At 41.7% G+C, this 19,061-nt stretch overlaps 1 protein-coding gene across 3 annotated transcripts in view; it reads right to left on the bottom strand.

The window, feature by feature from the left end:
* The window catches only part of RBMS1 (RNA binding motif single stranded interacting protein 1), a 320,245-nt gene that overhangs the window by 94,725 nt on the left and 206,459 nt on the right, over positions 1–19,061 (bottom strand). For 2 of the 3 annotated variants that reach the window (XM_018566821.1, XM_018566822.1), the window contains exon 2: positions 7,726–7,904. In XM_018566821.1, the coding sequence (XP_018422323.1) occupies positions 7,726–7,904 (179 nt within the window). The remainder of the gene's footprint in view (positions 1–7,725; positions 7,905–19,061) is intronic. The other variant, XM_018566823.1, reaches the window with a different exon arrangement.

The following is a 19,061-nucleotide window of genomic DNA, read 5'->3' as shown; positions in this document are numbered from 1 at the left end:
TCACCCGGAGACCAGGTGACACCCCGCCGTAACATCATCGTGCACGCGTGTGACGTTGCCGAGCGTATGCGCAATGACGTTATCACGCATGTGCGGTCGTCTTATTGACGCCTGCCGGCGGTTATCTTGGTGATGGATGCCGGCAGAGAGAGGAGGGGACGTTCACCCCGCGGGATGAGGTATGCCGCCGGGTCCCCTCCTCTCTCCTGACACTGTTGGGCTCTCGGTCCATGACCGAGTGCCCAACTTTTCATAGGGGGGTGACACCAAAATTACTGTCAGTCGTTTTGGTGTCACCCCTCCAATGGTGGCACCCGGGTGCGGGCCTCACCCCCCGCGTGACGCCACTGCTTTTAGTTTTGATGTTTTTTAAACTATCTATAATATCTCTATATAAAGAGATGTGTGGTCATACAGAGAAGAGACCACAGAAACAAGATTATTTTGTAGACAGAAGAGTAGGAAACGGTAAAAAAGGGAAATCTAGAAGACATAAAAAATAAAGCAACATGTGTTTGTACTGTATTTATTCCTAGGAAGTGACTCAAAGGAGGATTTACACTAATAATCATCCTTAACCTCAAGAATATACCTGCAAAACAATGGCACGGCTATAAGAGAGTGGAAGATTGACAAGTGGTTTTATCCCGAACAAAAGCATAATAAAGTGTAGCGGCAATGTGGTGAGGGAGGCCGTGAATGTGCGGGTCAGAGCTGGCTTTTTTATTCAGCTGAGCAAACAAGGAATGAATAGGGGAGCTTTGCAATAACACAATATCAGACAAACACTGAACGACTCACGTTCAGTGTCAGGTCACAAACATTGGCCTGTCTTTTTAATAAACTCTCCTTCGGCTTCATTTACTGAAATTCTGTCTGCCTGAGTAAATATGGGAAAAGTGTTAACCCGGCCAACAAAACAAGCTGTATTGAGGCCTACATTATTAGAAAGCATGGAGAGGAGGCCTCCAAGGTTACATTTGTTCCCTAACAGAAAAAGCCCATTTCCTGCTAAAAATACGATATCCTATATGGACTGCAATCCCAGAAAACTCAAAAAGTATATATATGCCAAAAATTCTTTCACCATGGCACGTTTGAACTCCGGGCAACCAGTTAAAGAAGAAACTTGGGTAGCCCCACTGCAAGGGTTGTCTAGGGGGCTCAAATAAAGCAGGTATACTTACCTGCCCCTTAGTCCTGTGGTGGTCTGCACACCTCCCCTTGGCATCCTCACGTCTAATGGTAGTAAATGGGCCTGACGTGAGGATGTCAGTGGTCCTTAGACTGCCAGAGCCTATGGGAGAAGAAGCTGAAAGGGCCGGTCAAGCAGCCCAGTGGGGTCGAGGATGAGCTGAGTATATCTGCTTTATTTGAGCCCCCTAGACAAAATGAGCACTTAAACCTTGCAGTGCAGGGTAGCCCCAGTACAAGGGTACGTTTTATTTACTTATACAGGTGAAGTACTTGTAATTTCTAATTATGTTAATCCAGTTCTAAGATTTACAAATGTTGGTGACCTGACATATCTCTACTGCAGTAAAGCAGTGCAATTTAGCCACTTCCCCACTCCCAAACTTTGACCTGGACACGGAAGAGGTCATTACTCTTCTTACTCTGCTATCCTCCTATCAGTGTGTTCCTCTTTCTCTCCCAATCTGACCTCTGCTGTACAGGGCCCGAAAAATGGGTGATAAGTCAAATTCAAGTACTTGCACTAGCTGCCTTTAAACATATATTTATTGTCTTCTATTGAATACATAAAAGTATTAATTGGTATTTTGTTACATCTGCTTGGAGTTTAGCTTCTGATTATAAATCCGGGTGGGCATAAACGAGTTGATAATGACAAGCAGTGCTTGCAATGCAGTTTTGCATTTCTTGTCACCACAAGTTTCTGGCTTTTCTGCAGTGATGAGTATTTCAAGCAAGATTGTCCTTCTGGGAAGACATCAGCCTCTCTATGATGGTCCTGCAGCTCTGGAGGGACACACTGGTAATATAGCAGCCAGCAGGTGGAACCACAATGCACAGAGGGAGGAAGCTGACATCCGAAAGATCAGACGCTGAAGAGCCCTACTTGTCCTTAGGGTACATGTACCCTGATAGTGTCTCTTCAAATAAACTACAGGTACGTTTTCTACAAAAAAAATTATCTGTGGCTTGTAAACCATATGACATTTTCCTTACCTTTCTTTTCCATCCTATAATGCTGAAATTATTGTTTCAATCATTAAACACGTGCATGACTAACCAATATATAAAGTAGGGACGCATTGATACCGGTTTTTTGATATCGAGTACCAGTACCAATATTTGTTTTCGGTACTCGCCGATACCAAATACCAATACTGGAAGTCTCATTAAGGAAGCCGGTCGGCATGTAATGACTCCCCCCCCCCCCTCCCGGGTTCCTGATTAGCCTTGAAGCCGGCACCATGCTCACTCGTCACCAGGTGACGTGGAAGCATTGATCCGGCTTTCTGACCAATCAGGAAGTCGGGGGGTGGGTAATAACTCACTGCACTGCTTCCTGATTGGCCGGGAAGCCGGCTCCATGCTCCCTCGTCACCAAGTGGCGAGGGAGCATGGAGCCAGCTTCCCAGCCAATCAGGAAGCCGGGGGTGTGCAATGACTCACCACTCTGCTGCTTGACACCGGAAGTTCCGGTATCGGGGTAAGTATAAGGAGCATTTGGGCGAGTACGGGCATCGCTATCGAGTACGAGTATACTGGTATCGGTGCATAAAGGACAGTGGTCATCTGACATGAGTACCCTTGATCTTGCAACTGAGCATGCAATACATTTTTACAATGAGAATCTTTCTCCATCTCTCTTCACAATAAACATGACGCTATAATTTCTAATCAGTGAACATTAATTTGTCTTTTATTGTCATCTCAGTCCATGGTGACTTATTGTATGTTGACGTGAGGCATTACTGGAGGTCCACAATGACACTTCTGAATCCCTTCAATAATATTGTCTAATGTACCAGTAATTACCAGGGAGAAATTATTATTTCAGAGTAGCAAGGAAGAATCTAATCATAAAAGCCAGTCATATACTGTACTTATAATTAGGTAGTGTAAGAGGATACATAATGAACGCTTAACTAATGTTGTCTTGTAATACTACGAACAATAATTAGAGAATACTGTGACTATCACACACTCAACTTAAAGCTAGCAGTAAGGCTCTTTTTACACAGGCGCCTTCAGTTCTGATTAGTGCACGGATCTCTTGCTGACCGGAGCAGTTCTGAATGGATGTCACTGTTGTGAAATCCATGTCCATCCAGTTTTTTCCTCCATCTCGTGATGGAGGAAAGAAATGAAATTCCAGGACCCATGTTGATGATTAGGGAGAAGGATGTAAACAGACATGTGTCCATTTACATCGGATTATCCCAGATCCGCCACAATCAGGTCCGCCCAAATGGAACTCTGTTCCATTTGGATTTTCAGACTTGGCTGGAGTTGGGGGTAATTAGATGTAAATGGATGTACATCCATTTACATCAGGCTGCCCGTAGACTAACATTGAACTTTTGATCAGATCTCCCATGAAAAACTGACAGGCAAACCTGTTTGGAATTCCAGTGTGAAAGGGCTCTAAAGCTGCCTTGTGAGAAATATGCAGGCAGTCAATGCTGACCTCTCCTGAAATTACTAGTTGCAGAGTTGTCATGTTATAGGATATCTAAACCCAGGAATTTTCTAAGCCCTGTTCATCTTGCCAGAACTGAAAGAACAAACAATGTTATCTTTCTTCAGTAAACTAATACCCTCATCCTCCATCATAATGATGAGGAGTGCAAGACTTTTTTTCATTCCAGGCTGGGTGACAACCTTGGTTCCCTTCATAGACAGTGTGACAGTCCACAGCCACCCTAGGACAGGAAGTGTGTTATTTGCAGGATCACCAGGTGTAATGCAAAAGGAAATAAGGCTTAAAAAAGAAAATGAATGCATCCACCACACCTATGGACTAGTAAGCTGCAATATATAACATTTTTGTTTTTAGGTTTAGATACACTTTAACAAATGGCTTTTACACTTTCTAAACCATAGACCTGGAACAAGTACACAGCAATTGAAGTATAACTGAAGGCAAATATATTTTATATTTCGATAGAATGATGAGTGGATAGAACAACCGTCATGTTTTATTGCTGTCTATGGCCTCATTAGGGATATTCACTCTCAAATTGCCTTATCATACATGCCACTGTCACAAAACAGGGGTGAGGGGGTTTGTACAATATTGACAATCTACAAACCAGCTGCATGTAAAAATTTCAGACAATTCACCCATGTAGTTTATCTCTAAGTAATATGTCTCGTTGGCTCTGATGATGGCCAAAAGCCTGAAACAGCTCTAGGCAGTTTGTAATAAATGGCTCTATAATATCAGGCTATATTTGCACTATACATCAGCGTTTCTGGATGTGCATCTAGCTGATGGGGCATAAAGTATTGGGTTGCATGACTCAGCCCACTGTCCTGAAATGAGGAATAATCTTCTTATTTTTGGGATACGTGACGGAATAAGACATGTGAATACATTCTGTTCTTAGAAGGCTTTACTGTGCTTCACACTTATTTGGTTGAAGGGCAATTTAATTCCTTTAGTCTCTTCTAACCATACCCTGTCTGGGTATACTGTTTCATTACATACATAAATCGCATTTGATCGACTTTATATTGTCAGTTCACACAGCACTTGCATTTCGGATTTTGGTAAAGGCCTAACAGTTGAATCTCTCACTAGCGTCTTTTATCTCTCTGTCTCTGCTGCCTTCTGTTTGGAGTCTCACTCCTACATTATTCTTCATAATGTGAAATAGATGAAACTTCCAAAAGGGAGAATGAGACCCCCTTTTTAATGGATGTGGCAATTGGGTTGACCTAGGAACTCAAGAGTAGAGATCTCCTTAATGGAGTCACCTACACAAGGCAAACAAGGAGTCTTCTCTCTGCCCTCTACCAAAAATGAAAACAATGCTGTAGATAGATGGACCAACCATAAATTAACAGTCAAAGCTCTTTAGAAAAGACAATATATAACGCTCCTTTTTTCCATCAACAGACCATCTTGTCAATCTTAGCTCAGAGATAGGTGAGAAAACACAGTTCATAAGCATGAGAGCTTGTGAAACGGGAAACGAAACCATTAAAAAGATACATGGAGGAAAGCATCACTGATTTTTACAGTTTCACTTCTGTGAACTCCCTTACTGACACATATCAAATTAGGACATAGCCGCTGTTACCAGAACATTGTACTTAACAGGACACACAACAGTAAATCGCTTCTTTGAATGACATAACACCACAGTCCTCATCTAGATGTGTTACAAATTTCAGATCTGAAAAGGAGGTACCCACCAAGATTAGATGCCCCTTGTTTGGACTTGTGAGATGACAGTCACCCAGTTTAACCGTTTTCTCATATCTAAGGCAGCGGTGTGCAACCCCCGTGAATTGCTCTCAAGGGTGAAAAAATCTATTCGGTTTTGTTCAAATGGAGCTGTGAACAATCTGCTTGCGACTTCATTCTTCTAAACATGTAAGGTCAAATACATATTAGGAGGACTACCGTCAACAAACATGCTTCCAGTTGACAGATCCTACCTGTACGTTTGACCTTTCTTGCATTTCTATGGCCATCTCAAGGCTACCCATAAGAATAAAGCATTATGGAAATACATATTTTTTCCACCAGTGTGCCTTCCCGATTGGCATTTTAGGCCAGATGTGTGTCATATGTCCGGACATGAATTGTCACCACATGTAGTGCTGACAGAGTATGGGTGGTGGCATGGGAGGTTCCACCTGGTCTAAATAGGTATTAATGTATGTAATGTATATTGTTAGGAATACAATATAATATAATTCAACTTTCACCATGAATCACAGGTTGACCTGCAGCCTTTTGAAAATGATCAATGTGTTCTGTAGCATGGCCTGCATCCCTGTGGTTTTAGGTGGACATCTTGCTCTACCGTGTACAAGATGATCCTGGGAGATTGGCTGTTTCTTTCAGACCAATACATGTAACTAACATCTTCTGTAGAAACCTCACAGAAAATGTGATTCATTGTAAAACTAAACTCAAATTTAAACTCAAAGCTGGCCATACACTGCTATTTTTTTCATACAGCCAGAAGAAAAATAATACAGATTTTTGCATCAATGCTAAAATGGGGGGATGGAGGAATCCCCCGTTGTTTCCACTGTATTGGCTACAAGCACCGTTTGGCCCAAGATTTTTCAACCGGCTACTTCGATCCTCTGATCAAGGGATGCTGCGCAGAAGGATGCCGGATAGGGCACCCACTATGTAAATTTCAGCCGGAAGAATTGTCCTAAATCGGCATATTGTATTGCCCGCTTTAGACACAAATTAATGTATATATCATGACATGTATGTTTTTAAATGCAATCAATATGTCTACCTGAATTTAACTTGGTTTCAGCCTGTTCTATTCCCTGTATAGAAGAGCTCAGACTGGAAGAGGGAAAAGCAGCACCGGGAACCAATCAGTTGTGCAACAATGCTCATGTGCCAACAAGGGACATGCTGATAAAAAGAGAGAGCAGAGTGAAAACTCATCAGTCTGCTGCATCTTCTTTCACTGCCTAGTCACAGGCTGGGGGATGGACAAGCCCTGTAAGTGTTCCTTAACTGCAGCAGAGAAATATCAGGTCTTTTATTCTGCTAGACCGGGCTGTGCTGTTGGCAGGGATGTGTACATTCTAGGGCAGGATAGACAGAAATGCAATTTCTTTGGCAGGCAAAATAACTCTATTTATGTATTTCATCGATGCTTTTAGCTGTTTGCCTGGAGTTTAGCGAAAATAAAAAAAAAAAGGTTCTTTAATTCATCTATCAGAACTGTCATTAAAATAATTTAATGTGTTGCACCACAGAGCGAGGAAGAAATATGGAAATGAATGGCAGAATTCTTTGATGGACAGAGAATATGATGTTCAAAGGGTGAACATGCTCAGGAAAACACTTGGGAATGAGTAAAACTAGAGCGTGAATTACTAATATCACAGGAAGTCTTCTTACTACCAAATTGCAAAGAAATGGGGAAAAAAGTGACTCACATTTAATCTTAGAGATTGACTTAGGCTAAGTGGTTGTGAAATATGGACGGCACGTTGTACAGCCAAATACAATTCTACATTTTCTTCAGACAGAACATAGAACATACAAAGCCGGCTGCTGGGATTTTTCAAGTGACTCATCAAAAGTTCTTGATAACTTACACAGACAATCAATGCATACTACTGCGTGTACTGGGCTGCGCTATTGCTCATCTGTTTCCACTTAGCTGTGGACTTTCTGATTGAAATTCTCAATTTTGACCAGGTATAGTAAATTTACAGAAGAGTCCTGCTTTTTTAAGATGACAAGAGCAGACCCTTCTAATAAGACAAAGGCCAATGTGCAATAACCTATAACAACTATGCTGTGTAAAGACATATACTGTAACTCCCAGAAAGGAATCAGACTAGAAAGCTCTGAGATTGATCCTCAGGTTGCTAAAGTTTATTACACTATGAATGTTGCCGTTTGCCTTACTGAATAAACATTTCTTGTTCGTATTCCTTTTAAATAAAAAATATACAACCAGTCACATTGCAGAGACATTTGTCATTAACGCAATGGGACAATAGCAGAAATCCCAATGATAAAATTACCATACTTACGGTTGGCATAGCTTCACTAGGTCCTGGTCTGTGGTGTTTGGAAGGAGACCTCGGATATACAAGTTCGTTTTGCTTAACTGATCCCAACCAGAACTGCTACTGCTACTGCTGCTATTGTTGTTGCTGGTTGTGCTGGGGCTTGGAGGAGCCATGGGGTGAGCAGGCACGATGGGTTGCTGAAAAAATCAAAAGGAAAGGAAGCTTCATTAATGAAAGCATATTTAGTGTCACTGTACCTAAAACATGGCAATCTTAAAAAAAAAAAAAAATAGACTTGTTCAAATAATCTATACATCCCTTCACCTACATCAAAACCCACACAAACAGGGAGGGCATGCAAACTCTATGCAGACAGAGCTCTTATTGGGACTAAATACCATGATCACAGTGCTGAAAAAGTCTCTATGTATTTAATTTTAATAATTTAATTTTTATAGCAAAGAAAATGTTATGTCATGGTTTGTAGATCAGAACATAATTTATTTGGTCATGATCAGATATAGGTAAACTATAGTGAATTTGTGTCATTTGTATTTAGGTGTCCATATTTGTATTTTTTCTATTTTGGTCTGTGCAATTAAAATCGCTCTCTCTCTCTCTCCCTCCCTCCTTCGCTCCCTCCCTCTCTCCCTCCCTTTCTCTCTCCCTCCCTTTCTCTCTCCCTCCCTTCATCCCTCTCTCTCCCTCTCTCTCTCCCTCTCCTACTATCTCTCCACACACAACATTTAGAACTGGTTCATGCCAGCCCCGTTGGGCTGTGCCGGGCAGTGTCCAACACAGTCCCAAAGCAAAGACAAGGCAAAAAGCCAAGCCATGTATAGAACCTGTTCACATCAATGCACTGGGTTGTGTGTATTGCGATAAATTGATGCAGGCATCATTTTATTGCAGTGCAGCACATTTACAATGCTGCAGCACATATAATTTGCAGGTAAAAGAGAAAAAAAAAATGACTGCAATGTGTTATAGCAATGCATTGCAGTGCTCAACAGTGCATCTTCAGACCATGTGACAGCGCACACAAGTTATGTGCTATGCATTGCCATATGGCGTGGCGTGAACCAGATCTTAATCATCGCAAAGTATTCCCCTGAGCACAATGGGTTAGCTAAATGCAGAGCTGCACACTTTGAGCCATAATCTGTCTGATTGAAACTTCAGACTGAGCCGTCACATAAAGGATGAGTGACTGGGATCAGATATTGCTGATGATTGAGCTGTGTAACAAGCAATGGCTTTTTTTTTATCATAGAAGCAAATGAAGGTTCTTTAAAAACAACAAAAAAAAGCAAAATACTGTACTAAGGCTATATTAGTATATTTCATTAAAAAACACTAAAACCTCTAAAACATTCCCTTTAACAAGAAGCTAAATAACCTACCAGAGAGGGAGAGAAACAGACCTCATGCAATAAACCTGTGAAAAGCAGCAAGCACTGCAGGTGAGGTTTGGATAGATTTTAATCCATGCCCAAGGCAGTGACGCTATCCACTAAAGCACCAATGTTCAGGTACAGTCCCAGACAAATCCCAGGAGCCAGGCAACCAATACAAACACACCAGTGCCTGACTCCGGTCTCTTCTATCACTGGAAGCATGGGATTTCTGACTCCTAACAAAAGTCTACTGGGTCCCGGATGACGGCGACCAATCCACACCAATTGCTCAGTTACAGAAACGTAGTAACAGTACGAAGAGCTGCATAAGGAAACATTAACATAAAATCCATCCCTGCAGCAGTCTGGTGCTATCAATCACACAACAGTAGCCATACGTCCACCAAAAAACAGTCCCAACAGTCCTATGTATGCATTGACTGGCTGAGCGCAGTCTCCATCCCATTGCTAATTGCAAACTATCTATAGATCTATATTGGCTGCCCGGTTTTATGGGTCATGTGTCCGGTTTACTGATACAGCTGGCGAGCGAGCCTCAGTGAGTCATATATCATTTTTAGCACGAGAGATACAGAAAATGACATACGATCGGCAATACAACACTGCGAGTATCAAGTCATTATCTGCCCCTCTAATAGGGCTTTGCCCTTTTTGATGCTAAATACAGAATGCGTTCATGGTCAAGGATTCCTAATACAGAAACACAGAAGGCAGGTTGTCTCTACCGCTCGGACCAAACTGCATGAACTGGGCTAATGTCTATTATCAGATTGGGCAAAGCCACATGTATGGGCAAAACACAATACTGACCATACACTATCCGTTAATACATAGTGATGTGATCATCACCATTAATTACTGGGTATTGTAGGGTGTGTACATGAACATTTTTCTGTGCAGTCTCAAAATGAAAGAGTAAAAAAAATAGATGGTTAATAAACTACTTTTATTGTACATGAAACTGAAACAAAGCTTAAAAAGTAAAATTAGACACCTGCCTTATACTAGCTGCAGTTTGGAAAGTAGGATCAAAACTGCTGTAGGATGCAGTTTTAAAAGAATGAAAACAAAAGGGGGCGTTGGGAGGAAATAGGCAACAGACATTTTGATGTTGCAAAACCTTTGCCTCTCTGAGGGGCGGCCATGGCGTCCCAGGTTGCTAAGAGCTCTTAGCAACCTGTAATGCTTTGTCCGGCTTCCCACCCAGCTCACTGACATCATCGGTTGCCAGGGAGGTGAGCGGGATGCTCTGGCTGCCCTGCCAAGCTCCTGGCAACCAGCGACATAGGTGAGCTGGGCGGGAGTGGACAGAGAGCAGCTGACAGCATGGCTCTATCCTCATCTAACAAAACTGCCCCTGTTCCACCGCATCTGCTGCAAAGCAACCCGCCCCCCCATGCCAGCGCTATAAGCAGCACCCACTGCCACTAACCCCCCCCCCCCCCCTTTCCCCAGCAATATCAGCAGCACCCGACAGCAAGCACTATCAGCAGCAGCCGCCACACAACAGCCACCACTCTGCTGCCTCAGGCGCCATAAAGGGTAGGGACGGCCCTGTATATATATTTACATGTCATTCATGGATTTGGTCTTGATACTTTTTACTTGCTGGCAGCTATGCATTGTGTTGAAGATGTTTTTTTATCACTGAAACCATTCAAAAAGGTACAGCTCTCCTTCCCTCTAAAAATGAAATCTTAAGTAAAGTTAATTCAACCGCTCCTGTCACATGCGTTTCATTAAAGAGGATACATGCAGTCTGCTTAACTGTCACACTTCTTAAGAAACATTATAACAGAGCCAAAACCAAGACGCTTCTCATAGCCAGAGGCCATCCAGACCAGCTGACAATTAAGATGATCCAAACAAATTACCTTATGCTTTATCAGAAAATCTAAATGGCAAAGCCCTTCAAGTTAAAATCAATTTGTTTTTACTGTGTTTTGTCCCAGCATTCAGGATACAAATGAGAGAGGATAGGGAAAGAATAAGTCATACCACTCAAGCAAGGTTCGAAAAGTCACCGGATGTAAAATGCTTACAACTGACATATAACCAATAAGAGCCTGACTTTTCTTTCCAAGACGGCATGCAGCAGGACAACACAATTACACAACAGATTTAAAGAGTTCTTATCAATTAACTAAATGGGTCAGCCATAGAGGAAAGTAATTTCCTGGGGCTGCGCAGATTACTGAACACTTCCGATCAAAGAAATTCTACATATTGCTTGAAACGGAACTCTACGCCAAGATCTCAGGACCTCCATTATTTGCTGTACATATATGTCCTCCCTTACTATCAGAGATGGAAGTATCATCTGTGTCAACGTTCACTATGCTGCACATGAAATCATGATAAAAGGTATTCAACCATCTAATGGCTGAACACGGGGAAATAATGGTTGCTGCTTTTTTGATTCCTTAGTCACCACTCCTCCCTCTGCCTGTGATTGGACAATGAAGAGGATGCAAGAGGAAGTCAACCCTGTGGTCCACCCTCCTATTAGTAGAACCCTGACTGGCTATAGGTGCAGATCTCTTGCAGTGTGATCTCTGCTATATTGTGAACTGTGGAAAGCACATATAGGGACATATTAATGTATTTATATCTGCTGTAATTTAAAAAAAACGATATTTAATTATAATTGTATTATTACATAACTTGATTAAGGGGTATGTTATGCATTTGCCTGGAAGTCTGCTTTATTCAACATGTAATATATGAAATACCTACCGCACTAAGGTCAAATATTGCTACACTCGTAAATCCCAAGTCAGCCTAATTTGACTATTGTGGACAGGTGATGATGCTAATTTGATATAAAGAATAATTACACTTTTCTTACAGAAAGCGGACCTTCACCCACCAATTTAACTGTCCCCCAAAACGGTTACTGTTACGTCATACCAACTGTCAAGGTTGGCAGTGTGCTTATTTCAGCTCTCAACCGAACTTTCAAGCCCTCAAATGGCCGGTGCCACTGCCGATCACATGTGCGGCACCATGGCAACTGCAATCCAAAGAGAGGTTAAGATGGCTCCTTCCTTAAACAATCTGGTCTGTTGATGATCTGGATGTGGTGTGAATGGGCCCTTAACCTTTGTAATTTGCACAACCCATGGCACACAAGCTGCAACTGAAACAAAACAAAAAAAGCCTGCTCCGACTGCTGAAATTAACAAGCAAAGGCTAGAGCAGAAGTGGCCAATGCAAAATTATATTTGCAGAAATCTCTATCATGGACATTTACAAAGAACCCAGAATGAAAATGGATGGCACCCCAGAATTGCTGTCTGTGCCCCCTTGTAAAGAGTTCCCCTCACTTCCTGTTCTACATCTATGACAGAAAGTGGTAAGAAATTTCCCAAGTGAGGGAAATTACCATCATTAGCAGTTGTCACCAGGACAAGTGTCACCATTGGAAGTCTTCCCCTCAGTTCCTGTTCCAGTGATAACTGTCAACAATGGGATTTCCCATCACTTTCTGTTACAGCTCCACTGGGGACAGAGGATTAAAAAGTGGCAGCCCTTCTAACCATTCTTGCTCTGCCTCTCCAGAGTCTAATTTTAAGGATATGTTCACACCAGCAGCTGCGATCAATCATACGGCAGCTGGTGTGAGTGCTGATGTGATCTATCAAGCTGCATCACACTTTTTTTTTTTAGAACTTTATTGAACTGTACCAAATGACATTTCATTCAGTACTATGGCCTCACTTAAAAAAAGTACTGCATGCCATACTTTTTAAAGCGCACACCACCAGTAGATGGTGCATTAAACAGAGGCCAGCCATGACAAATCAAATTGCCTTGTCTTGCCGTCGTCTGCGCAAGACAAGGCAATGTTATGAACTGCCCCTGAGAGAGCCGAGAACTGGAAGTGTGGGTAAAAAAGGTTGCCTAGGCCCAACTGCTTCAAATTAGATTTACTCATTCCTTTTTTGACTAGACCACGTCTTTGATTCCTACAATGAGATGTTATTTCTCATAAGTTTGGACTACAGAACACTTTACTAAACACACATAATAAAAAGTCCCACACAAGTAATTCCACATAAATGAAATAAAAGCACCGGGATAATGCCCAGCATGTGTGAACCTCCATAGGGCACACAAACAGGACGAGGGTTTTTGTATTAAGTTATCAGCCCATGATGCCGGCCATAATTAATGGGAAGCACGCTGAACAGCGCCATAGAAATTCTACAATCAGACGGCTCTCAGATCTATTCAGCAAGGAAGGGTTAGAAAAGAAAAGTCTCCTCTGCTTAGACTGGAGGGGATTACCAACAGAACATCATGAGCCCCAAGGGGTGACAGCACTGCCTGTGGCTCTTCCATTTTTAGGAAAAGCTCTTCAAGGGTAATGTAGCTCAGTGAGGCTATTATGGGAATCTTTGTCAAGGCACTTGCTGAGCTAAGATGTGCCGCCATTCATGCTATTATAGCTTCATGCAGCATTTTAATGTAGTCACAGTATTTTGTATTTTGCAGAAAAACGAAAGCCAGGAAGCATCATGTTATATCTATTCTATAAAGCAGATACAGATTACAGCATACAAACTGATAAATAATATCTGCAACTGAATTGAGAATCTATACGAATCTATAAGAATCTAATTGGCGGCCAATTTATAAGTAACCTCTCTTAAGGGATGTGTCGCAGCAGCCAGCTGAACGCACGGCCGCTGGTGTGCGCTGGGAGGGAACAGTGCTAATGCACCAAACCCGGCGTGTTGCACAGTTTACCTTTTTTTTGCAGAGCTTGATTGAAATATCATGAGTGGAATTGCAGTATAACAGAACTGAAGTCAAAACTTTTTTTTTAAGTTTCAGATAGAGTAAAAGGAGGTTTATAACCCAGCCAGCTTTTTTTTTCCCATTGGGAACATTTACCTTTACTTCCTGTCTGATAGCCACAACAGAAAGTGATAGGAAATCCCTCCAAGGTGAGGGAAATACCTGATGGTCAGCAGGGTCACCAGAACTAATGCCCCGCTGGAAGATATCCAATCTATTCCTGTTCTGGTGACAACCCAGAATTGAGGATTTTCTTTCATTTTCAGGGACCAGGACGAAAAGAGAGGGCGAATCTCCTTAACGAGGAGACAGAAAAAAAAAGTGGCAGGTATTTTAATCCCTCCTCACTAAATCAAAAGTTAAAAGAAAGGTTTTGGCTGCAGTTGCACTTGTTCTGTCGACCTCAGTAAGGTAGAATGCAGTTGCATTAGGACACACCACGCTGCACTGAATAAAAACACTGCAGTGCAATGGTGTCAACTGTGCCTTGTCTTTGCTTTGGGACTGTGCTGGACAAAGCTGCCAGTTCGTCTGGTGTGAACAGGCCTTAAAAGTGAGCCTTGGAAAGGCAAATATACAGTGCCTGGCCCCCAAAAAATGAGATACACTCTAATATTTCCTTGAACCACCTTTAGTTTATATTATGGCAAGCGTTTGCCGTAGCATTGTTTCCACAAGCTTATGCAATGTCAGAACATTTATTTCCGCCCAGAGTTGCATAAACTCTTCACCAAGATCCTGTTAGTGATGATGGGAGAGGCCGACTACTGCGTAAAGTCTTCTCCAGCACATCCCAAAGATTTTCAATGGGGTTAAGATCTGGACTGTGGTGGCCAATCCATGTGTGAAAATGATGTTTCATGATCCCTGAATTACTCTTTGTGAAACCATGAATGTCATTTTCATTCAGGAAACATTGTACATAGTGAAATGGATCAGCTTTAATGTTCATCGAAAGCCAAGGGTAACAGGGTGCATACTAACAGCACACATATTACTTTGTATGTTTAATTCTTCTTGTTTTTTTAATTTCTTTGGACAGTTATAAATAAACAGCGGAAACAGAGAGACAGAGGGGTTTCAGGGTATTCTGGGAGGAATCAAAAGTCCCTTTCCATTTTCTCTGTCTCCACTTCTCATATGTAAAGCCAAAACAAGATTAAACATTTTGGATTGAGTCAGGAATGGTTAAAACCCCTATTAATGTTTTTTTCTTTTCTTTCTCGTTCTCTGTGTTCCTTTGGAGAGATACCCATTCATCTCCTCTCCCAAAGGCACAATATGAAAAGAAAGGAAATCTCTCCTAAGTGAGGGGAAATCTTTGTGAACAATTGTCACCAGAACAGGTGACCCCGTTAGAAGATTCCCCCTCTATTTCTGCTCGGACGACAACTGCAAAATATTGGATTTCCTGTAATTTTCTGTCCCAGTGACATTGGTCACCAGGACCAATAGAAAAGGTAACTCTCTCCTGCAGGGACACGGACTGCAATTAAAATCCAAAACTAAAAAAAGGTTTGGCTTTACCTATAGTTTACCTCTCCATAAGGCTTCCTGGAGTAAAGATAGGAAGCCTTGTATTATGTTCCAGGTTAGGGCTTGGAGCTTACATAGGGCTACGGACCCCCACCCATGTGACAGCTCTGGGTGCCTGAGCGGCCAATCAACAAGTGCCAAAATAAGACGGGAAGAAGAGTTATATGCCCCACATACCTGGAAGTACAAGGTATTTAGAACAGAGGGGAAGGAAAAGCAAAAGGAAGTTCTGTATGTGCAGGAGGTAGTGGGCAGTTAAGTGTACTTGTTGCTTTCCCATTTTTACAAAGCACAAGTTAAAAATGAAAGCCACCAGAATTGAATTGTTTTTAAAGGTGCAGAATATACTCCTGTGATGTCCGAATGTACTCCTGTGACCCAAACTCAGCACATAGCATATAGTGGGCAGCATTCCGCTAACAGCAATTTTTTGGGGATACATCCTACTGCCTGATTGACAGCTGGCTCTGCCTTTCTAGATCCGGAGCCAGCTGTGCCCACCCACTCCCCTGTCTGTCCCTCCAATAAGCACTGGAGGAACAGAGAGGGGATGGGGAATCCATACGGGGAGCAATGATTTACAGTCACTCCTCTCTGCAGGTACAAGATCGTTAGCTGAGCGATCATCAGTTTGTGATCGCTTATCTGTCGATCTATAGAGCCGGCATGTGACAGCTGCAGTGTCACACACCATCTCAAAGTATTGAGAAGAGTACATTTTACTCTTCCAATACGTCTCCTTTAATCACTTTTTTTTCCATTGTCTTTATGTCTAGCAACAGGATCACTTTAATGCAAACAAAAACATGAGAACCGTAGAAACATGTATCAAATATGACATATGGAGATATCTTATTATTCTTGAATACATGGTTATCTGTAGGTGATAGGTACTCTTTGATGAACTACTCACCCTAATTTTGAAAAGCTTGTTTGCAGTATAACTGTTCTTCTTGCTTACTGGTGTAATTATTTAGAGCATAATGAAACAAACACAAGTAAATCTGTGAGTTGCTCATGCCCATATAAAGTTAACTGCAGTAAAGGAGCTGTAATCATCACTGTTTTCATACTGCAACATGTTGGGAGTATGTGGTGGGTGTACACAAGACTGCCAAGCCTAAATAAAGTACAATCATCATAGAACACTAAAGAGTCAAGCTGACTGCTGCATTTTTTTTTTATATATGTATATATAAATATATTCCAACTTCTCTGAGTATAGTGTTTGTTGTGACCTTGTTAGGGCTGCAACCAACTAATTGATTAATTGATAATAATCGATTATGAGGATAGTTGTCAACTATTCTCATTATCAATTAGTTGGTTGGATCCCCTAGCCCCACTGCAAGGGTTAATAAAACTTTTGCCTGGAGTTCTTCTTTAATCTCACCACCACCTAGAGTTTATCATCTGCATGATTCTCAGTATCTAACACTGTAAGCCCTGATGAAGAGAGCACTTCCAGACTCACGTTGGATATCTCTGAGGACTTGCAGGTAGTTGCCACTACCCGAAATGCATTGGCTACCTTTGAGGATTTGTGGGTCATGCTACTACCCGAAATATGTTGGCTATCTTTGCGAATTTTTAACTGATCTTTTTAACTAAAAATAAACCAAATCTTTGGACTTTAATCCTTGAGTTTTGCTCTCTGCATTGTTCTAGTTTGAACTTTAAGGACTGTATGACTTTTCTGCACATATGAGCTGCTAGCTCAGTCACCAAACACACCTAGAGAGATCCACCTTATGGCACTCAGTACAACCACACCTTATTCGGGGGAACCAGCGCTATCCACCCACCTGCTGACTATTTACAAATGATGGATGGGCCTATTGCCCATTGCAACCCATCAAGTGTTCACATTCTGCACAAAAACACTGACTGCTTGTTGCAGGCACTGCCCCATTCTTCTTTGTTCTAGTTTAAATAACTTGGCTCCATCATGAGGAAACAGGATCTCGATCACTAGACGCTAATTCATTTCACATTTTGCAGGACCTGTAATTTAGCAATAGAAGTACCGTAATGATCTAAAAGAGGAAGGAAGGAAGGAGAGGGAAGTGACACATTCAAGTGTTTTTCCGGTGTTCCTCCATGTCGTTTGCCTGTTGCCCATGGCAGCACTAGAGGTTAGGTTGTGATAAAGTTAGGTGGACAGGGTCAGCTGTCTTTCAGCATCTCAGAAGATCAGTATTCGGGTTTATTCTATCAGGCATTGAGAACATTTGAATCAAACTGTAACCTATGGCAACCAATCAAATTGTACATTGTTGTCATTATTTCAATAAACAAAGACTTTTGATTGGCTGTCATTGGTTAACGTATTCAGTTTTTTTCTATTTCTCATTGTTATTTTGTTGTTTTTCTATCTATAGCAAAGACATGTTACTTTACAATCAATCCCCTGAAGGAGTTCACAATATAATATCTGTACTGAAAAAACCTAACACTTGCCAAATACAAAATAACAAATAGTCGATCATAGATTTGACAGATTCAAGCGATCGTTTGCTCATTAATGATCAGCACAGGAAAGAAAAGATTGATTTGATCGGAAGCAATTGAATTGTCTTTTTTGATAAAAACAAAAAAATTATTACAGGGGAAGGCTGGAAAATATAATACACTCAAACATTTAAATGAATGTTGAATCAAAATTATTGTATTGATAAGCATAACCCTACACCCTCCCACAGCCCAGAACCACCATGGTGATGGGATTTTTTTTTAAAAGGGGAAGACGCTTATTGCTTTGAGCACAAAGTATAATGTAGGGGTAGGCAACTTTGGCATTCCAGCTGTGGTGAAACTACAAACTCCATCCTGCTCCTGATTGTGCCCCATGGGACTTGTATGATGGTTTAGCTGGTGGAACTTGGAAAAAAATCCAAAGCAGGCTAATATGCTTAGTGGTTAGCACTTCTGCCTTGCAGCACTGGGGGTACCTGGATCGAACCCCAGTCATGTCACTATCAGCAAGGAGTTTGCGTGGGTTTCCTCCGGTTTTCTCTCACACTCCAAAGACATACTGGAAGGTTAATTGGTTTCTTTCTAAATTGGCCCTGTATGCCTATGCAATAGGGACCTCAGACTGTAAGCTTCTTGAGGGCAGGGGCTGTTGTAAATGTTCTGCATGTAAAGCCCGGCGTAAATTGACGGCACTATATAAATACCTGGAATAAATAAAATATTGTCTGACTCAATATCCCACTATCACATTCTGTATACTGCTTCAATGTATATATGAAAAGCAGCTCCATTATTCAGACAGAGCTGCGTCTTCACAATGAATGTCCCCCAGAGTCCGAAGGACAGGGGAAAAAAAATAGGCTGATGCAAAAGAGATAGCGGATGACAGATGACATGTTCCTCTGCAAAGGAGCACGACTCCAGATGACGGAATAGGGGGAAAAAATATCTTGATCGACATTCATTCAAAACTCTAGAGATCTCCTACATCTCGGGGTGACAGCTAGATTAAATAGCCAATAACTCACTGCGTTATTCTATGAGAAACTGCCAATGACATGCCTGAGTTAAAGCAAGACATTCACTTTAAGGTATAATGTGATGCATTCTTTTAATTAAAAGTAT

This window comes from Nanorana parkeri, unplaced genomic scaffold (genome assembly GCF_000935625.1).
Source record: "Nanorana parkeri isolate BGI_ZX_2015 unplaced genomic scaffold, ASM93562v1 scaffold979, whole genome shotgun sequence".
NCBI classification, from domain to species: domain Eukaryota; kingdom Metazoa; phylum Chordata; class Amphibia; order Anura; family Dicroglossidae; genus Nanorana; species Nanorana parkeri.
Note: the sequence above shows the minus strand (reverse complement) of the source record. Positions and strands in the feature narration are given on the sequence as shown.